The sequence below is a fragment of the Felis catus genome, chromosome C1 (genome assembly GCF_018350175.1).
Source record: "Felis catus isolate Fca126 chromosome C1, F.catus_Fca126_mat1.0, whole genome shotgun sequence".
Lineage (NCBI taxonomy): Eukaryota > Metazoa > Chordata > Mammalia > Carnivora > Felidae > Felis > Felis catus.
The window spans coordinates 196,318,654-196,337,415 of NC_058375.1; the positions used below are offsets into that span (position 1 = coordinate 196,318,654).

The 18,762-nt window shown below is 32.6% G+C and overlaps 1 protein-coding gene across 6 annotated transcripts in view; it reads right to left on the reverse strand.

The window, feature by feature from the left end:
- Window positions 1-18,762, reverse strand: part of ERBB4 (erb-b2 receptor tyrosine kinase 4) — a 1,138,707-nt gene that overhangs the window by 195,903 nt on the left and 924,042 nt on the right. For all 6 annotated transcript variants that reach the window (XM_019838613.3, XM_003991109.6, XM_019838614.3 and 3 more), the window contains one exon: window positions 18,108-18,206. In XM_019838613.3, coding sequence (XP_019694172.1) covers window positions 18,108-18,206 — 99 coding nt within the window. The remainder of the gene's footprint in view (window positions 1-18,107; window positions 18,207-18,762) is intronic.

The following is an 18,762-nucleotide window of genomic DNA, read 5'->3' on the forward strand; positions in this document are numbered from 1 at the left end:
GTTAAACCTAAATCATAGCCTCTTTCTATCCTCCTGACCACAACTGCTGACCCCAAGGGCACTTCCTAAGAACACTTTGGGTACTATATTCCATCTCAGACTATCCTTCCTGGGAAATCCTGCCTGTAACACAAACCACTTGAAAACAAACTAAGAAATAATTTGCTTTTAGTAAAATTTTGTAGACTTTTTAGAAATAGCTATGACATCAAATATGGAATGTCTATCAATGCAGCTGAGAATTTTTTTTCATAAAATAGTTATTAACTACATCCTACTTTATACAAGAAATTAGAGTCATGACCAAGATAGACATGAAATACTACATCAGAAATCTACTGTAGTTACAGAAATGGTGAAAACGATATAAAAGTAAAAATATGATAGGGGCACATGGGTGGCTCAGTCAGTTAAGCATCTGACTTTTGATTTGGTCTCAGGTCATGATCTCATGCTTTGTGAGTTTGAGCCCCACGTCAGGCTCTGTGCTTACAGCTCAGGGCCTGGAGCCTGCTTTAAATTGTGTCTCCTTCACTCTCTATACCCCTCCCCTCCTTACACACACACAAATAAGTAAACACTTAAAAATTTTTTAAAAATAAATAAACATAAAAAAAGAAGTATAGTATATTTTTAGGAATAAGTTTTCACAGAGTAAGGTAATAATGTGTCTTAAAGGTGTAGATAATTACTTGCCAAGAAAAGTCAATTAATCAAACAACTTGGAGAATCTGTATGGTAAGAGATATTGCTGGCTACTGAAGAGTATTTGGTAAAACCATTTTAAAGTGTAAAATAAGATATTCCTGATATGTCTAGAATTCTAAAATAAGTAATAAACACTATTAAAAATGCAAATACTAAAAAGAAAAAGGTTGCTAAATTGATAGAAATGTAAAGATAATAAAAATATTAAATGGAGGTAGAAAGTTGAAATATGGTCTTATAGTAATAGAGTACTTTGGAAACCCTAATCTAGAGAAAGAACTGAAAAATACCAACATAAAACATTTTGAATAAGAAAATATATAAAACAAGCAAGATGAAAACATCATAGTTTCTACAAGGATTTGCAATAATAGGAAAACATTACTGTTTTCATGTTCAACACTACCATTGTTCAACATGTTTCTAGAGGCTCCAGACGATGCTACATGACAGGAAAAAGAAGTAAGGGATTTGAATATTAGGAAGTGAGTGATAAAATTAGTATTAGCCATCAGTGGTATTTTTTTTAACCAAAGAAATAAACAAAATATTAGAAATAACAGATTAGATGTAGTATAAATATGCAAAACCAGAAATGTTCATTTGTGCCAACAATATATAATTAAAAATATAAATAAGAGATAATATTCCAATTATACTAAAAACAGAAACAAAATACTTAGAAGTTATTCCAGTAAGAAAAGTTCAATAATATTTTAAGAAAATTATAACACTAAAGTATATCTGAATGAGATATACTTCTCAACTGCATAAGAAGTTTCAATATTGTAAAGGGTCAGCTTCTTCAAAATTAAACTACATATTTATTTCAATAAATAAATATAAGGTATCACTTGGAAGAAGAAGAGAAATTAATGCAACAGTTAAAAATTTCACCAGAAAAATAATATAAAAAATAATTCTTTGAATAATAATGACAGTTTACTTCCCGTACCAAATATACAATAAAGGGGAAGTAAATGAAACAGTGTTTTAATTCATTTTTTAAAGTAGGTATAGAGAGGTCAATGAAACAAAAGAGAAGTCCCAAAATAAATAAATGTATTCTGGTAATTGAGTTATAAAGTAGTTATAAACACATTAATGCTAGTGGCTTGGTTCTTTAAAAACATCTCTTTTAAGAAGCATCAACATAAATAAAAATATTTATATTACCACTTTTCCCAAAGTTTCAAGTGGTCCCAAAATATAATCTGTAGAAACTTCTAATAACTCTGCATGCTCTCTTCTATTTTCTAGCACCCTGAAATTCCTGAGATATTCTTTCCTACCACTAAAGAACTTTCTCTAGGTTCTAATTGTGTGGTTTTGGTCCTCTGATAGTCTTTTTTTGTTTGTTTGTTTGTCTGTTTGCCTCCTAGATATCACCTTTTCTCCTGCACATGAAGCAACTAGAGAATGTAGCTCCCCCCACCAAACCCCCTTATTCACTTGAGTACATTTAAAGGGATTCCCACTTTTTCGGACTAAACTCCCATATATTAATACATTATTGTCTATGATATGTATGCTTAAGGAAATGGGGGACATCTAATCAGTTAAGAAAAAAAAAGTCTCAAAGATATGTATTAAATCCTTGACAGTAATCATACCCGCATTTAATTAAGATTTTTATCAATTTTTACTTAAGTATTTTCAGCATTTTTATGAATACTTGTTCATTTTTATCAGAGCATAAGAAAAGAAATGATTAATTGGTACAGAATCTATTAACATTCCCTTTCAATCCCCATGTATACAACTATTGATAGAATAATGTTTTTCTCCATTGAAACACAGCTGTCCAGTAATGTATCAAGTAAATGTTGATGGTTAAAGAATTTTTGGATTCTGACAAAATGTTAATTCACAAGCAAAGATTAATGTGGAGTATGGTCAAATTCTATCAAGGCAATTGACTATATTATATAATAATTTAGAAAAATTCCACAATACAAATTCATGTTTAACATGTTCATTTTCATTAGAGCATACTATACTCAGTTAAAATCTAAATTGTCAAATCTGCAAGGATACATTAAGCCATTACTTCACAAATAATCATGTAATTTTTTTATTTTTTAAACATTCATGCGCTAGTAAAGCTATCACTTAAAAATGATCAGTTAATAAATAAATGCCATCAGTGGATTTTATAATTTTAAGAAATGCCAACATTTTAAGATTAAGTGAAATTTATCCAAATAGAATGTTTGTGTATTCTTATAATGTTATTGTTTGATGAGATTTTATATTTTATTTCATTAATGTTAGATATTAATCAGTAAGTGGTAAAAACAGGGAAAAGGATAATTCAACTAAAGTGGCAGTTTTGCATACCTGTGGGAATAGGACAGAACTTTAGCTAGAGCCATCTGATGGCTCTTGCAACCTCTAGTTTGTAGGTACATGGCATAGTACTGCTGATAGACTCACTGTAGCCCTTTATATAAAATATGAATACTGACCATCAAGACCAGAGAGCTTTAAATTATGAATCTCTCCATGTCCCCCTCCCAGGCTCCCATTCCTTACAATGGTTCTAAACTCCTTCATCCCAAAATTCTAGTGAGGACCTCTGCAGCTAGATTGTCAATCAGCTTTACGTCTTCAAAGGACTTTTCTGTCATGCTTGCAAAGCTTGAACTAGAAAAGATTAAGCCTAGGAACAGAAGGATCAGGGAAAGATCAGACCATAAAGTTCTTTACAATTTGGTGTTGGGTTGAGAAATAGAAAAAAGTTGGAGATGCTTGGGTCATGGTGGATGGTGTCACCATTCATTAAACACAGGGGCACAGGAAAAAAAAAAGTCACATTTAGGATTGAAGAACAGATCATTTTGGGCATGCTGAACTGAGGGCTTATGAAATCCTCCATTTTTAAAAATATTTTTAAGCTTATTTTTAATTTATTTTGAGAAAGAGAGAGCACATGGGAGGGGCAGAGAGAGAAGGAGAAGCAAGAATTCCAAGTAAGCTCAGCAGTCAGTGCAGAGCCCAATGCGGGGCTGGAACCCATGAACTGTGAGACCATGACCTGAGCTGAAACCAAGAGTCAGATGCTTAACCAACTAAGCCACCCAGGCACCCCTCCATATTGTTTTAATTAGTAAGCAGTTGGATATTCTGATTTAAATTATAGAACAAAACGCTGAGCAAACATCTGGGAAATCTATTTGATTTTTCATTTTAGCCTGAAATATTTTTACCATTTAAATTATTTTTCCTGTAAAAACTCTAAGTTAATTTTACCTATTTATTTTATTTTTAAAAATCTTCTAGTAAAGTGAACATTTGTACCTATTTAAAAATACACCATGTAACAGTAAAAGAGAAACTGGACATTATTTCCTTTCAGTTAGTGTTACCTGCTACTTATTAGATTGTTCATATTCTCCAGGACTGAATTGAATTCCTGCTATTCAAATATTTTATGGTCGTACACATAATAGATTCTATGGCCCAAAATTTGTTACTTCTCACAAAAGGTATTCAACACTTTTAACATTATAACTTGGCAGAAGGAAACATTTTTGAATCAAGTTAGAGATTTGAATCCTGCCACTTATTAGCTATACGGAACTTTGGATCATTCATCTATCTCCTCTTTCAGAACTCCAATCTCTTAATTGGAGAAAACCTCTTACTGGATTGTTGAGATTAAACAAGGTGAGATACACAGAGACCTCGGTACTTGTCTTAATACACTGTGGAAACACTAATGATTTAGAATAATCTCTTGGGCAGTCTAAGTGCAGATATTAACCACTTAAATTTCCCTTAGGGTTATAACATGAGCAAAGACATTAAGCCAGTGATTCTTGACTGTGTATCTGAACTTCAGAGGGAATCCAAATCCCTAGATATTGAATCAAAATCATGGTTGAATATACATGGAGGTGCACTTTTTCTGAGCAAAGTTTTCATAGCTTTCATCAGTTGTTTCAAAGGAATCTCTGAACTGAAAAAAAAATGGTGAGAACTCCTGCTTTAGGCTCTTTTCATTTCTGCTTACAAAGAAAATATATTTAAAAAAAAAAAGATGACTAGCAGTGCTAATTTCAATTATGTCTAGCCCTGTGTTAAGGAAATATTCTTTGAACTATCGGACTTAAAAAAAAATTCTTGTTTTTTTTTTTTTTTTCTCTTTACCAACTCTTAAGTTCGATAGATTCCATGTGTTAACATTTAGATTTCTTCTACTGAGAATCCTGCAGTTGTTAAATGTCTTCTTTCACTTTGGTGAAACTTTTTATATAACTTTTTTTTATAACTCTATAATATATGAAAGTAAAGGGTACCATAAATATTTCTGGAGAGCTTACAGCCAACTTCCATCCTTAGACAACTTAGATTGTTTCCTATAAAACTTCTCTTATACTTAAAGACAGTAACTCTTAACTAAATGTTTCCAGTATTTAAAAATTTTAACCAAAGGGAAAAGTCAAAGAGGAACTTCATTTTTAACTGTAATCTGGGGCTAGATGTTTTAGAAACTTCTCCCTGTACTGACTACCCTAGGTAGAGTTGTAATCTATCATTTCTTAATATAGATGCTTCTGGTCCTTCTTGTTTCCATGTGGTGATGACAAGATCATATGCTTAAGGAACGCTCTTGTTCTCAATAAGCGATTATTGACTTCAAATAATGATCTCACATATAGCACTATGTATTATGATGAATATATATTTATATTTATATACTAACATAGATGTTATACGTCTATATTTCTATCTATATATATGACTTTGATTAAAAAATTGGGAGAAAAATCTCATTATAAATTCCCATTAAAAGAGAAAAGTGAATTATGAAAAAAAAGAGAAACAATAAAAAGGAAAGCAAAAGAAAACAATGAGGCTATGCAGTTTGAAATAAAAATTTCTCTGGTTTATCTGATTGAACCAAAGGTATTAACTCTTTTTAGCAGTCATTTATTGGGTTTCCACTCTAGTTCCTCCTCTTCCTTTTATGAATCTTAGTGTCTATTCAATGTATATGCTAAAACTGCTGGACCATCAACAGCCACTTGGAACAATGGGACTCTACCCTCTTCCTTGATCCAGGGATAGGCATGTTCCCAAGATAAGCCAGAGACTCTTTTCCTAAACCCTGCTCTTCAGAGTAAGGGGTTAGTGGAGCACTTCACACAAGCTGGGTAAAAGCTGAGAGGAGAGATGTGTCTGTGGATCCTCACAGCTTTTAATGTCTTTTCCCTGGTCATTCCTGAAGTATAGTGGTATTCCTGCCATTTGGGTTCCACAGATTGTCATTATTATTCAAGTAGGCTTATTTAATTTACTTTTTGAGTGAACTATTACAGAATCTCACATTCTCTCAACTCTCTTAAAGTATCCTTAGTTTATAACATTTTCTATTCTCTCCTTGACAAACCACAGATGGAGTCTTGGAGTAGAATACAGGGGTCAACTGATGTTGTGATGGCAAATTAAAAATGCCAGTTATCAGGGATAAAATGAAAATATGTTATTACTCTCTGTAGAGTGTTATATAGTAATCAACACCCTGAGAGAGAGAAGCATGATTTGAGAGTTGGCTTATATGAGCTTAGTGGGTCATGGGATTTCTCCAAATCTTAATTGAGGTATACATATATATACACACATTTAATGGTGAAACTAATTTTGTTCTTACAGGTAAATTTTACCTTGAGATTATGCCACTAATCCCTATCAAATGCTGACATGTTCCTAAATTTAAGCACTTGAGAAGGAGAAATCCAAATGATAAATATCACTTAGTAATCTGCCAAGGCCCCTTGTCCCTGAATACTTTATGCTCTAATGCTGATTTGTAAGTCAAATAGTTTAGTTGTATGCCAGTGCTCACATTCAGCCTTATCAACCTCATAGCACAGAGACCTTGCAATGTAATATCTCATCATAAAAAGGACAGTTAGATAATAGAGAACCAGACTTCAAAAATGGCTTAGCTGGCAAATACATATTTTAAACGAACTGGTTGGTTGACTTAAATATTAGAACTGTCTTTCATCAAGTCTTGATTGGCTGATTACTAACCTTTAACCAACAGTAGCTTCTTGAAAAAGCACTTCACTTATGGTGATGAAAATAATATCTTGTATTATTAACACAGACTCCTAAAAACCTTCATTTATGATCCACATAATAATAATCTGGCATATGCATTACCTTTAGAAATAGAAGTCTATTTGAACTGCTAATGGGAAAAGCGACATGCAGAAAAAAAAATACTTAAATAATAGGAAGTTCTTAAACATAAGTTTTCATCTTTTTGTTATGAAAAGTTGGCATTAATTATGCAAGTCTTTGTGCCAGAATATACTTTGCTGGTCTTTGTTGCTTTATTACCATGATGAATAGAAGAAAATTTATTCAACATACCTGGATCACAATTAATGGATTTTACATAAATTGTTTCTTTTTTTATTTTTCTGATACTACTTTAAGAAGTTCAAGCTAATCAAAGTCTACATCTAACAGGGAGAAAATAATTTATTGATTAAAAATGGGCAGTGATGCATGAGCCTTGTAGAGAGGTAAAATTAAATTTACTGGAGAAATGTTCTATACTTCATCTTCACTCACACTAGGAAATGGTGTATTGTTCTGCCTGTGGAAAGAACACTATGAAAGGAAACCTGGAGATCGGGATCTTTCCAGACTTAATAGTGATTTCAGATGGATCACATTAGGGAAACAGGAATTCTCACACGCTGCCCATCTCACTGCAACATATGTTCTGCTGCAGTTCTAACTTATAAGTTTAAATTGTGTATTTTTTGATGCAGATGGTAGTCATTAATTTCCTCTGGACAACAGATGACACATTAAATAAAGGGATGATAGTCTGGTAATAGCAATTCTGTTTGCTTCACAAGCAGTGGAAAAGACTTTATGCCTTATTAGGAAAGTCCTTTACTCATTTTCAATTAGAAAACTCTGCCAACACAATTATATCCACACTGTTTATAAGTATCTTAATGCCTAGTTGTAAATAAGAATGTCATTTTTAACAGCTACAAATGTCCATGATGTATATAAATACAGATTTACTGTACAAAATATTACTAAAGAGATATATAGATATTATAAAGGAATACAATCTGATTGAGGAGGAAAAAAATGAATATTGTTTTAAATTGGCAATTTTTTTCCACAGGCAGTTACTTCAATTATAGTTAGATTATCAAGCAGAAGAGTTGATTTATCTTTAGTGAATCTGTAGCTATCATCTCCTAGCTCCAAAAAATATAAAGATTAACCAAAAATATTGTCATAGACACTATTTGAGAGTTAATTGTGTATATAAGTGAAAAAAAAAAAAGAACAGAGCCTTTTCAAAATATGTTCATACCTAACCCAATAAAATAGGAGAGAACTTGTGGCCTTCTTTTGGGTGAATAGCATTTATAAGCAAATATTCTTAATAAATTAATCCCCAGATTAAAATGGTAACTAACAAGTTCTTGCTTTAAAATAAAATAGAAATATAACATTTATAAACATTTTTAAAATAAAAATATTTGAAACAGATATGCCAGGGTTTATATAAGACCTATATCTGAAAACTGTGTTACACTTTAACATCCTACCTTGAGGGAGTTAATGTTAATTAAGTTATAGGAGAATATTTGTATATTAATTCATTATCTCCTGACTTAAACCCCCTCAAACAAATAAACCAACAAATCCCCCTAATCACACACAATATGGAAATATATATGTATACATACACACATATATGGCATAAATTATATAAAAATAAATATATTAAATATATATGGCAAAAGTAAGATCAGGATAAAAAATAAACTGAAACAAAGTTCAATTTGTTTCATAAAGTGCACGCATTTTAGACAAACGCAACCAAATAAACTGGAAGGTCAAATAACTTTGGTATTCCTGCATTGGTGAAGAGTGTAAAAGATCCCTAAACCAACCCACCATTAATGATCATATTTTCTTCTACTAATCCCCTAACATACTTCCTCTGTTCCAACCTAAGGAATGTTGTTTTATTAATTTAATGCTACTAGAGAAATCTCACTAAGTTTAAGCCATGATAGTTATCTTTACAATCCCTAGAGTAGCATGGGACTCAGCACATAGTAGGCACTCCATTAAAGCTTAGTAAAAAACAAATGAAGTAAATATATCCATCCTTCCAAACTAAAAATAAATATTTATTGAAATGTTACTACTCAGTTAATGGGTATTGTGGGATTTACAAAGAGTGGAGTAGCTATTAACCAAAAGATATTAACAATTTTGTTGGGGATGCAAAAATAATGCACAGTTATACGTTAGTACATGCGTTATAAATTTAGTGGAAAATTAGAGAAAAGAGACTAATGTAGGTTGGAATTCACTCCTTTTTAAAGCAACATGACATGAAAAACCAGAGAATATTGTATTTTGTAGCATCTCTCTGCAAAAGAATAAAATACTTTTTCATTAGTGAGACTATAGTAACATGTTTATTAAATGAATAAGTATTCTTCATTTTGAAATTAATTTTTCATTTTAAAGGAACATGGCTCATTACTTGACTCATGAAAGGAAAGTATTTTTCTGGCTTTGTACTCAAACCCCTGGTGTTTGCAACCCTCCCAAAAAGCTTATACATGTTTCCTATGGTTTATTTACCACATGTTTGCTAAAGCAGACAATTTTTAATTTACTGGTCAGATTCACCTATTTTCTGCATGCAGTGTACGAAACATTTTCCTAATTCACTAAAATTTCTTTGTGAGGATGAAGGAAATTACACTGAATATGATTGAGATCACGTGGGCTCTTAGATCTTAATTATAAATTTTCAAAAAACAACTGAAAAAAAGAACTAGCTCCCTTGGCTACTTTCTAACTGGGAAACAAGCGAAAAAGATACATTTATTTCCAACCATAAATCCCAAATGTTTCATTTTGATTTTTCCCACGTTAACTTTCTCACCTAGCTAAGCAGCATTTCCTGCTATTATAGCTGCTGGTCCAATATCAGCTGACCAGCATCCATCACACTCCTTGCTTCCATGAGCTTAGGGACTCCCAAGGAACTCCATGTATGAAGACTTCTGCTTACAGCTTCTAATTATTTTCGAACAGATAATGGAACATTTAAGTTCAGAGAGGTTAGATGAAATTCTTAAGTGGATCAAAACCCTAGATAAAATTGTAGTCACTACAATCACTGTAGAAAACGCTAAGCTTTTTATCAAACTGGTCTGATAATTTTACTACCTCAGAGGTGCTCATTCTTATTTCTAATCACACTGTGCCAAGCTATACGTAAACTATTAAGCTATGAGAACAAAAAAAATGGCTTCCTAGGAGCTGCTGCAGCATTTAGAAATGTTCAAAACAGTATCTTGATTCTTTTATTTTTACTGAGAAAAAATACAATTGAGCTCTTTCTGTAGTATGTATGGTACAACTCATTATTTTAACAGGCTTAAAGACACAGAAATTGTATGGTAATCATTTTATGCAAGGTGGTAATGATGAGATTAAAATATATGTATTTACAGTATTGATAATACTTATAATTTATTTACGTTAATAATATAATTATAACATATTTATAATATATAATATTAGTATACATTAATACGTAAATATATATTTGCTCCACTATGTAGATACACATAATTGTATGTGTGTGTGCTACTGAAAATGTCGCAGCATATTAAGCCTTCATTTCCTGAACCAAATCCCTGCTATATGAATAACTAAAATCACCTTATGCCACATAATGCAAACTAGGATTTTATTCAGCTAGTCCCTTCCTCTAGCAGAAACAATATTTTGTATCCTTGAACCTGTAAACATAACATTAAGCACTAACAAAACCAATCATATCAAGGTTTGATAGGTCTGAAATTATTTGCTAATTTTTTGGAAATGCTGTTTTCTGGTATATACTTGCCCTGTGGGCACGAGTTTTCTACCTGAATTTTAGGAACAAGTTTCATATTATAAACAGCTCTTTCTACTGGTGCAATCAAACTGAGCGAGGAGTCTTCCTAAACCATAATTAGCAAATACTGTTCAGATTGGAGTCAGAAACTGTACATGATCAGTGTAATTCTCCTCTAGCTCTGTGGTGGCAAAGCAATACATCCGTAACAATTTATAAAATTCACCAAATTGTAGAATTTACAAAGCTGGAAAACATCTACAATATGCAAAACCAATGCCTTTAACAAACTGCTAATTTTCATTCATCAAATTTAAATACTGGTACAGTATACTATGTGCCCTTGAGAAACATCCTTTCATTCACACAAATCCAAGAAATGCTTTGGAGAAACAGGAGCAGAAAACTTATTAAGTTACATGTTGAGGCTTACAGAGAGAAAACTGGTTTGGATTTAGGAGGTCTCTTTTAGGTACATCAAGAAAAAAAAAGCCTGTTAGAATATAAAACTTAGCAAGTACGTTGCCTATTTTCTAACATTTTAGTACTCCCGATGACAATAATTAAAGCTCAAGTTTTAAAATATTTATTAAATTCAGATAACTAATACCAGCAGTGATTTATGACTGCAGTCAATTATTTTTATACATTTAATTTTGCAAAAATCAGTGATAAAAATCAAACTTTTTTTCTCCTTTTTATTTGGGATTCCATCCTCGCGTCCTTGTTCCTATTGGAATAGATGCCAATAGGCAAGTGACAAGGGTGGATCTGAGGGGAACACTAATAACAGATTGTTATTGGAGAAGCAAACTCTATCCAAAATTACTATATAAAATTTCAGGAACTCAAGATTAAAAAGAAGCTAAACATGAAACATAGTACCATCTTCCCATATATAACGGAAACATTTGCAGGGAAGTATTCAAAAGGTTCCCACTAGGGGTGGTTACTGGCTTCCTGCATGCATGGATAATCTACAAAGTGTTTTCCTTCTTAACCGGTTTTCAGAGAGCACACTGAGTCCTACTTAGAGAGTCAATATAGGTCTATTTTTCAGAGATATGTTGTTACTCTGGATTTAAGACAGCTACTAAATTTGAGTTTGTAGAAATAAATCAGAGATGAACAATATAAACACCTAAGAAAAATGATCCAAGTACAATATGCCAAAAAAGATAAGACTATTGGGGAAAAATAGTAGAGAAATCAATTAGACTGAAATAAAGAAGGCTTAAAAGAGGAATAATAAAAGTATTTTTAAAAAATAGGAAAAAATCCATTCAGGCAATTAACAAAGTATTTATTGGTTCCTAAATACATGCTTGCATAGCAAGCTATTTTGCTATTAAATATGCACTGGTGGGGTCAACAGACAGTCTCTGTCATCAAAGATCCTATCAGCTCGTGGTAGAGTGGGATTCTATAATAATAACTAGCACAAATAAGTGTATAATAATGTCATGATTGATGCACAATGGAAAATATCTAAGTACTGTTAGCAGGTTATAATTGAGATTAAGGGGTCAGGAAAACAATCTTTGAAGAAGTATACTTAAACTGAGAAAATAAGGATAACTAAGAGTTCATTAGGTATAATTGGGAAAAGGACACTCCAGGCAAAGGCACTAACTGTCTTGCTTGACTTGTAGGAGTGGGAAAAAAAAAAGTCGGTGTAGAGAAAGAAGGCTAGGATAGTGATTAGGAGCTCAGAAAGCAAGGATCTAGTATTTTGCTCTAGTGAAGCTACTGAAAGTTGTTATGCACAGGAGTTACACAACTCAAGTCTTATATTAAAAAGTAGGTAGATCAAACTGGAAGCTATTCTCCTAATTCAAGCTAAAGAGGTTGATTATTTGGATTAAGGTAGTAGCAGTGGAATATAAAAAGTTAAGGATGCTCTCTAAATGTGTTTTTGGCATAGAATCAAAAATCATAGCATCATGTGCTCTTGAATTGGTAGTCAGTAGTTTGAGGGATTGTGACATTCAAGGACAAATACCAAATTTCTGATAGAGTACAACAGGGTGGAAAAATATACAAATTATTTACATGCAGAAGAGATATAGACAAGAAGACAAAGAGATACATTCCAAATGTGTTAAATTTGAGATGCCCCCGAAATTTCAATTTGGAGACATCAAAGATAGAGATGAGCTCAGACTCATAAAATACACTGGAGTTGAAATTTGTAATCCAGTGATATGATCTAGGGAAAATATGCAGACTGGAAAGAGGTCTAGAACATGGCACTGAGACATTTCAGTATTTCCGGAATTGCTTAACATCAGCATGATTTTGAGAAGCAAGAAAGTTGAAGGTTTCTGAAAGAATGTGATTATAACAGTGGGTGATGAATCCAAGTTGTTTGTGGAGGGATGTGAGGAAAGGAGGTAGGTGAGAGGTAGTGAGAAATAGAGGAGTCAAATGTATGGGTGATACCTAAAAAGGTGCAATGTTTCTCAAGAAGGTACTATAGGAAAGGAACCAAAGGTGTAGGAGAGTGTGGTTGGACAATGCGGTGTTTGAAATAGTGATTTCAGATGTAATGCCATTTCTGACCAACTTCTATACAAATAACAGGAGGTAAAGAAGGGCTAATGAAATAAACCATAACAAATGATTTACTTTAGTTAACTGGTAAATTTTTCTTTTCTTTTTTCTAATCTTCTTCTCTTTTCCTTTCTTTTCCTTTCTTTTGTCTTGTCTTTTCTTTTTTCTTTTCTTTTCTTTTCTTTTCTTTTCTTTTCTTTTCTTTTCTTTTCTTTTCTTTTCTGTTCTGTTCTGTTCTTTTCAGTAGAGCCTTGAAAGACTAAATTCTATATCTAATGGAGTTCACAGAATCTCTATTTGAAGATATTGTTTGGTTTTTATTAAAATATTTTTATTATTTCATTTATTCCAGAGAGAAACAGAAAGAGAGAGCATGAGCAGGGGAGGGGCAGAGCAAGAGAGGGACACAGAATCTAGAGCAGGCTCCAGGCTCTGAAGTGTCAGCACAGAGCCCCACATGGGGCTCAAACTCACAAGCAGTGAGATCATGACCTGAGCCAAAGTTGGAGGCTTTACCGACTAAGCCACCCACGCACCCCAAGTTTTTAAAAGCAAAGTAACTAACCAAAACTTTTCTTAATTATCTTAGCTGTAATTTTTCTTAGGAAAGGAGGATTATTTATAATTGACTTCTCAAGCTCATGGCAGCAGTATAGAATCCTGTGACATCTAAATAATGGGCTTTTTTAAAAAAGAAATTTTGCATTTTTTTCACCTCTGAAATTTTGTTCATGAATGCAAATGAGCAAATCTGTAAGGCCTAAAGATATCATTGGATTAAATTATATGAATTAAAAAAAAATATTAGTATGATATGGGAGCTAGCCAATAGTTACTGTTACCTGTGAAGTCATAGGCATAAAAAATGTTATTTTTATCATTTGAAATTAATGTTATTGTACAAAATATATTTTTAAATCATTTTTCAAGTCTGCCATAATGTGAGAGAAAAACTCTACTAATAAATTCTTTTGTCTCAGCCCACTAACATGACATCAGTTAGATTTGAAACAACTCACATTAAGACAGTGAATATTATTAAGGCAATATAGAGAAGAGCAACATATAAGCACAATTCATATGGACATTTCTTCAGAAAATGATAAAATGCCAGTTGTGTGAAGATGAATAAATTTTTCCACTGTATACGGAGAGGACAACAAGCTATTCTTCTTTTAATAAAAATATGACCATTTACACAATAAATCCGAGTGATTTGAAACATATCTCCTTGCAGCACCTTACTGGGAAGTAGGTGGTTGATTTGGCCTGGGAAAGCTGAAACTAAAGCCAAGAAACTGAAGCAATAAGCTGAAGTATTACTGTTCAGTCACTGGAATTTAGAATAATTATGTTTTTTTTAACCTCAAGATTATTTTTAATAAGGCATATCAGTTAACAAAACATTTAAATACCTGTACACTTTCAAGTTATATGTAATAATGTCAAGTGATAGTGGGACTTAAATATCAGAGAAAACAGTAACAACAACACAGTAATAGAAATTCAGACAAACTAATGAGCTTGTCTGATTTGACCAGACCATGGTCCCCGATTCTAGGAATCTTGCTCAATAGCATCATGTTTTGGCATGCGTTCCTTATCATTTTATGGGTAAAAACAAAACAAAGCAAAGCAAAACAAAACAAAGCAACGACAACAAAAAATACCCCTGTGTTCTTCCAACGAAATGGTGCTATTTGAAACAAGAACTAGCAGTGTGTATAAACATAGGTATTCTTAAGAATGTACACCTTTAGAGTCATTATTTTATAATGTTGTTCAATGTGATCTTCCTTTATGGGAATTAAGGACATACTGGCCATTCAATAACAGTGTGTTATTATTGTCATTATAAATCTATTAGACATATCCAGGTGGGTTGAATAACAGCCTTGTGACCAAATTCTCCTTCTCTTACTTTTAGCATAGCATTTACAAGAACACAAATTGTTCCTTATTTGTTTTTGCCTATGGTAAAAATTCTAAGAAAATGTAAAAGTCCTCTCCTTTGCCCTGGATATCAATAGAAGTATTGGATGCAGTGAGTTTTAAGTTGTATTTTGTCATTTATTATAATAACCAGTAAAACATAGCTTTATCTAATAAACTTAGTATTAACAGTTATTGAATTTAGGATATTCTACCCCAAGTATAAAGTTGGATGCTGTCAGGTGAAGTGGGGCAAAGAGATCTAATGCCTTCTTTTTCTTAATGTTTTGTTTTGTTTTGTTTTTATTTTTGAAAGAGAGAGAAAGAAAGGGGTGGGGAGGGGTAGAGAAAGGGAGACAAAGGATTGGAAGCAGGCTCTACATTGACAGAAACAAGACCTATGTGGGGCTTGAACTCACGAACCCTGAGATCGTGACCTAAGCCAAAGTTGGATGCTTAACTGACTGAGCCACCCAGGTGCCCAGAGATCTAATGTTTAATAAGAGTGTACGGTTTCTATAATCTTTGGAAGCTTTATTTTCCTTCTTCAAAATGGTATAAAACAAATGCATATAAACAAATACACATATACATTAATTTGCAAGAGACATGAAGCATGGTTGCAGTAGATGTTATATTAATTTCAAAGTTAAATCGGGAGTACTCTACCATATGGAAGAACCCAAACTAGGAGATATGCCAAACATGACCTTCATTTTAATAACCCGGGGATATTGGTAACTTCAACTTAATTCTTAGGCCCAAATTACAAATAAATTTGCTGATATGAAGCTTTTTATTATAGTTTGATATATTATTTAAGTACTTACAATGATCTACATTCATAATAGATGAGCTAAAAATGTTGCTATGCAATGTAGGTATACTTTGCATTAAAATTATACCAGTCTATTTAAAATACTGAATTTACCATTAATTTTTCCAGTGCAACTGTATTTTAATTATGGCGATGCCACACTAATGTATTGAAAGAAGTTGTGAAATAGTACTGAATGTTTCTGCTTGATATTTATTGAAATTGTCGATGGCAGTCCATCGATCTATTAATCTGGCATCTATCCACATGTACGAAGGACTCAGTCAAAACATTTTCCCTAATTTTTTTTTAAACTTCTAAAAAGAACATACGGTTTGGAGTCTGTTGGTCACCAAATTTGCCAATGATTTAGGAAAATGACTCCTTTCATGGCTCAATCAGAACCTCATCTAAAATTCAGCAGAAATCTAAGACTTCAAGCTGCCATCCCCACTCCTGTTTCCATGGGAATAGACTTCAGATCAGGAGAAAAAAAAAATAAAAAGGATGGGGTTAGGAGCTTTCAAATAATCATTCAAAATCATGATGAAGCCTTTAAAGCTTCTTTCTTAGGTGATTATTTTGTAGCCTCTTAACCCCTTTTTGCCAGTCTGTTTCCATGGAAATATGACAAAAATGGCTGTCCGAGCCTCCAGCAGAGATTATTAGCATTCTTGTGAATTTCAGCTTTGGCTGCAGTCTAGTCTGGGCAAGATCTTTTTTTATATCAGTTTTACATATTAACCTACACTCTTTATATTCATTGTCCTCTTTCTTAATATTTTTTAGTTTCTTTGAAAATTCCTTTCACAACTGTATACCTATAATCAAGATCAAATAGGTTGTGACTTCACTGGAAAAGGCTTCGGTTTTACATTTTACTGTATGAGCCAGGACAGGTAGCTGCAGAGAGTGTCAGAACTTTTAGACACCTGCAGAAGGAAATATTATTTAGTTACTGGACTCAGTGTCTGTCAGGTGGTGGTAGATAAACAACAAGGTGTAACAAGGGTGGTATTCAAAATATTTAGCAACTGGTAAGGCACAGCACTGACTGATCAGAGCAGCTGGCTTGCACCGGTTAATTATCAGTCCTGTTATATAATAGCCAAGAAGTTCTTTAACTAAAAGCAGTCCCATATATGATGGTAAGCATTATGCCCGAATAAATTATCCAAGGTCAAAAACTGAGCTCCTATAAAACTTACAAAAGAGCTTACAAGAGAAACTGGGTAGAAATATATAGCAATCCATCTTTAAAAAAATCAAAGTGCATATGCTTGCGTTATCTTTCATATGAAGGTCATTTGAAAATCAAAATCATTCTTATTATTGAAAATATCATTCTAAAAGAGAAAGAACATATGTATCTTTGATAGAACCCCTCGCAGGATAGCTTATATTGAATGTGAAAAAATAACAGCATGCCACATATACATTTTATCTGTCCTACCTTCTGAAATCTGCTGAACAGCTCAATCTACAATTTTTGCTGGGGGGGGGGGGAGGAATCTTAAAGTTCTGATTGACCTTATACAGTATTTTTATTCTTCAGAACACTCTTATTTTTCTATAGTTGGAGCTTTTTACCCATAAGGTTTGTCTTCCGAATTTGAACTGAAAAAAGTAAATTTCCATCGGTAATTATCTGACTTGGGTAGGTTCCTAATTTAAATTTAGCACAAACTGACTTACTATAGAAACTAACCTTGATTGATGTTTTCTGCTAAGTGGATAACAATAATAAAATAAAGCAGCACAATTAATTTTTCAAATCATCATTACTACTCCCAAATGCAATTTGCCCTTTGCATAGTGGTTAAACACAGAGCTCTTGTGAGAGCAGAATTTAGTCTTCAGGCCTTCAGCCTTCATCTTGTTTGTGTAAATCAAATTTACTGCAACACAGGCAAATCCATTTTTGTGTGTTGTGTTTTTAGGTACCTATGGATGTTCACCCACCTAAAGGACAGAGCTGTGGTCTCTAGTTTCCATAGAGACCACATTGCACAAAAAGACTATTTATTCTCTGGTCCTTTAAGAAATTTGCTGACCCCTGCTCAAGGCTTTAACTATAAATATTATACCATTTGTAAGTAGTGAAGTCTTTATTTAATTCTAAAAGCAGTCTATTAATAACGCATAAAAATGTGATTGCCTGGTGTCTATACTTACATCCATGAACTCCACATTGGCTTTGGGACCAGTTGTTTCATTAAGAATCTTAATAGCCACAGGAATCTTTACTGTTTCTCCTTCAGGTACCCAAATACCCTTTGGGGGAAAAATCACATAAAATCTATATGAAGACATATACAAATTCATACCAGAGACAAAATTTGATTTAACCACTCTATTAATTTCTTTAAAAAATAATTTAGAAGTTCTGCATCTTTTTATTCAATAAAAAAAATTTAACAAGTACCTGCTATATGTTACAAGTTACATAGCAACTTTGTTTTCTGCTTTCATTATCTGAGAATGACTCATACATTTATTCTGCTTTCAAGGTGTTTACTATTATATCATAAAGTATCACATTATAAAATTCAATTTGTATGTGTGAAAAAGGCTTTCAATAGAGAAAAAATGACATAAAATATAATAATATTAGATTAGGATAAAAATCAACTTCTCAAGACTTTGAGAATGCTGTTCCAATTTTTGGTCTTCAAATGTCTCATTTGTAATTTAGAAGACTGGGCTAAGTAATCTTGGAGGTTCTTTTCAGCATTAATATTACCTAATTATTCTGCAACTAAAACAAACAAAAACATAAAAATAGCCTAGTCTCACATTCCTGAAATTCAGATTGATTTAAGAATTAGTT